General features: G+C 39.6%; 1 protein-coding gene across 1 annotated transcript in view; it reads right to left on the reverse strand.

The window, feature by feature from the left end:
- GABRA5 (gamma-aminobutyric acid (GABA) A receptor, alpha 5) overlaps positions 1-2,383 on the reverse strand; it is a 157,662-nt gene that overhangs the window by 51,604 nt on the left and 103,675 nt on the right. Inside the window, exon 5 of the mRNA XM_006861875.1 lies at positions 970-1,052. Coding sequence (XP_006861937.1) covers positions 970-1,052 — 83 coding nt within the window. The remainder of the gene's footprint in view (positions 1-969; positions 1,053-2,383) is intronic.

Below are 2,383 nucleotides of genomic sequence, written 5' to 3' on the forward strand. Positions count from 1 at the left end.
TATTGAATGGGAATTTATTTTGTGATATAGCTTTTCACCAAAAGCACAACAGAATAGTTTTAAGGGGGTAAAAAAACACACCTGAATGTAACATAACAGTGTATAGTATATGAACAGTATAAAGAAAAAAGTAGATAATACATAGGTTCCAAGAGAGTATGGTGATTCTATAGGATAAGCACTGGACTGCAGACCTCAGGGTTGATGGTTTGAGCCCAAGGTTGCCACTGGAGCCCACCAGCTACTCATCAATAGAAACATGAGGGTTTCTGCTCCGACATGGGTATAAAAACCTTGGAAACCCTATACCAAGTCCTTATGAAAACTTACTCAACAGCTCTTAACATAAGTTGTAATGCTGTTTATACCAAATATCTCAGACCCAGGCATTCTTGAAGTCATACATCTGGAATAGTTTCAACTGCAACCCAGAAATGTCTAGTAGATTTGCATAATTTTCCATTTAAAGTACTATGACATGAGAAATGTACTTGTTCAAGCAACATAAAATTACTGAATGACTATTTTATGCAAGTCTGATGTACAGTGTCATGTTTACTGTGTGTCCAAGGTGAACAGTAAATATGAACATGACCGAAAATGTTCTTACTCTGAAATAATATTTTAACACAGCAATGACTACAATGCAAATTTTGCAAGTTAAATTTTGGCCTTCTTGGTGTTAGGTGTTATCAAGTAGATTCCAACTCATAGTAACCTTGTATACAGTTTCTGAGGCTAAAAGCTTTATAGGAGCAGAAAGCCTCATATTTCTCCCATGGAGAAGTTGGTGGGTTCAAACTGCACTTAGTAGTTCAGTGCCTATCCAACAGTGCCACCAAAGTTCTAGTTACTGGCTAGGCTTTAAAATGGTGTCTTCAAGGGGTTCTCCTATGAGGATGTAATGTTCAATCTGAGATATAAAAACAAGAAGTAAACATCTCCCAGTTTACTTGGAAAATGACTTACAACTGCCAAACTTCAGAGGGCAAGCATGGGCATCCATTGGGAAGTCTTCAAGTTGCATTGGGCACTCAGCAGAGATGGTCAAGCTGAAAAATAAGAGATTAAAAAAAAATTTTTTTAATAAGTCATATTGTTTGTTGTTAAGTGCTGTCGAGTTGGTTCTGACTTTTAGTGACCCAGTATAGGGTTTCTGAGGAGCAGGTAACTGGTTTGAATCACCAACCGTACAATCCAGTACTTAGTCTATAGTGCCACACCAGGACTCCTAATAAGTTGTTGCTGTTGTTAAATATCATTGAGTTTGTTCTGACTTATAACAACCCTGTATGGGATTTCTGAGGAACAACTCGTGGGTTTGAACCATGGACCTTGGGGCTAGAAGTTGAGTTCTTATCTTTACCAGGACTTTACCAGGATTACACCAGGTGCGGTGCTTATCACACCAGGACTATAAAAGAGTCACAGAATCCTGCTAGTTATGAGCAAGTGAGAAACCACTGTGTTCCAAAACTCAGGTTCAGTACTTTATTATTACATTCTAATATTTTACTCTTTGTTGTTGTTGTTTTTTTAAGTGCCAACAGAAAATACCATGGCTTGGGTCAGGAGCACCTTAGTCCTCAAAATGAAATCGTTGGTCTTTAACACTTGAAAGAGATCTTATTCATTAGATCTGTCCAATGCAATAGGTTGTTTGGTGGCTTGACTGCTGCTTCCATGAGCATTGACTGTGGAGCTAAGCAAACTGAAATCCTTGACAACTTCAATCTTTTCTCTGATTATGCATGCTTTTAGCAAGCAAGATTGTGTCATATACAGCTGTTGTTAAGTGCTTTCAAGTCAGTTCTGACTCATAGTGACCCTGTATAGGATTTCCTGGAAGTGGCTGGTGGATATGAACCACCAGCTTTATGGTTAACAGTCCCCTGCTTATCCTATAGTGCCACACCAGCTGGTTGTTACTGAGCCTTCCTTCAATCCTGATGCTGCATTCTCCATACAGTCTACCTTCTTGGATTATTTACTCAGCATACAGATTGAATAATTCTGGTGAAAGGATACAACCCTTACACATCTCTTTCCTAAACCACACAGTATCCCCTTGGTGGTGGTGGTTATGTGCCTTAGAGTCGGTTTCAACTCACAGCGACCTTGTATAGGGTCTCTGAGGCTATAAATCTTTATGGGAGCAGAAAGCCTCATCTTCTCCAGCAGAACCACTGGTAGTTTCGAATTAGCTGGCCTTGAGGTTAGCAGCACGACTCGTAACTGGGATGCTACCAGAGCTCCTTCAGTATCCCCTTACTCTGTTCTAATGATTGACTCTTCATCCTTGTATTCTGGATGAGCTTGATTAAGTATTCTAGAATTCCCATGCTTCCACATCCTTAGTTTGTTAGGGCCCACACAGTCAAAT

This window comes from Chrysochloris asiatica, unplaced genomic scaffold (assembly GCF_000296735.1).
Source record: "Chrysochloris asiatica unplaced genomic scaffold, ChrAsi1.0 scaffold00044, whole genome shotgun sequence".
NCBI classification, from domain to species: Eukaryota; Metazoa; Chordata; class Mammalia; order Afrosoricida; family Chrysochloridae; genus Chrysochloris; species Chrysochloris asiatica.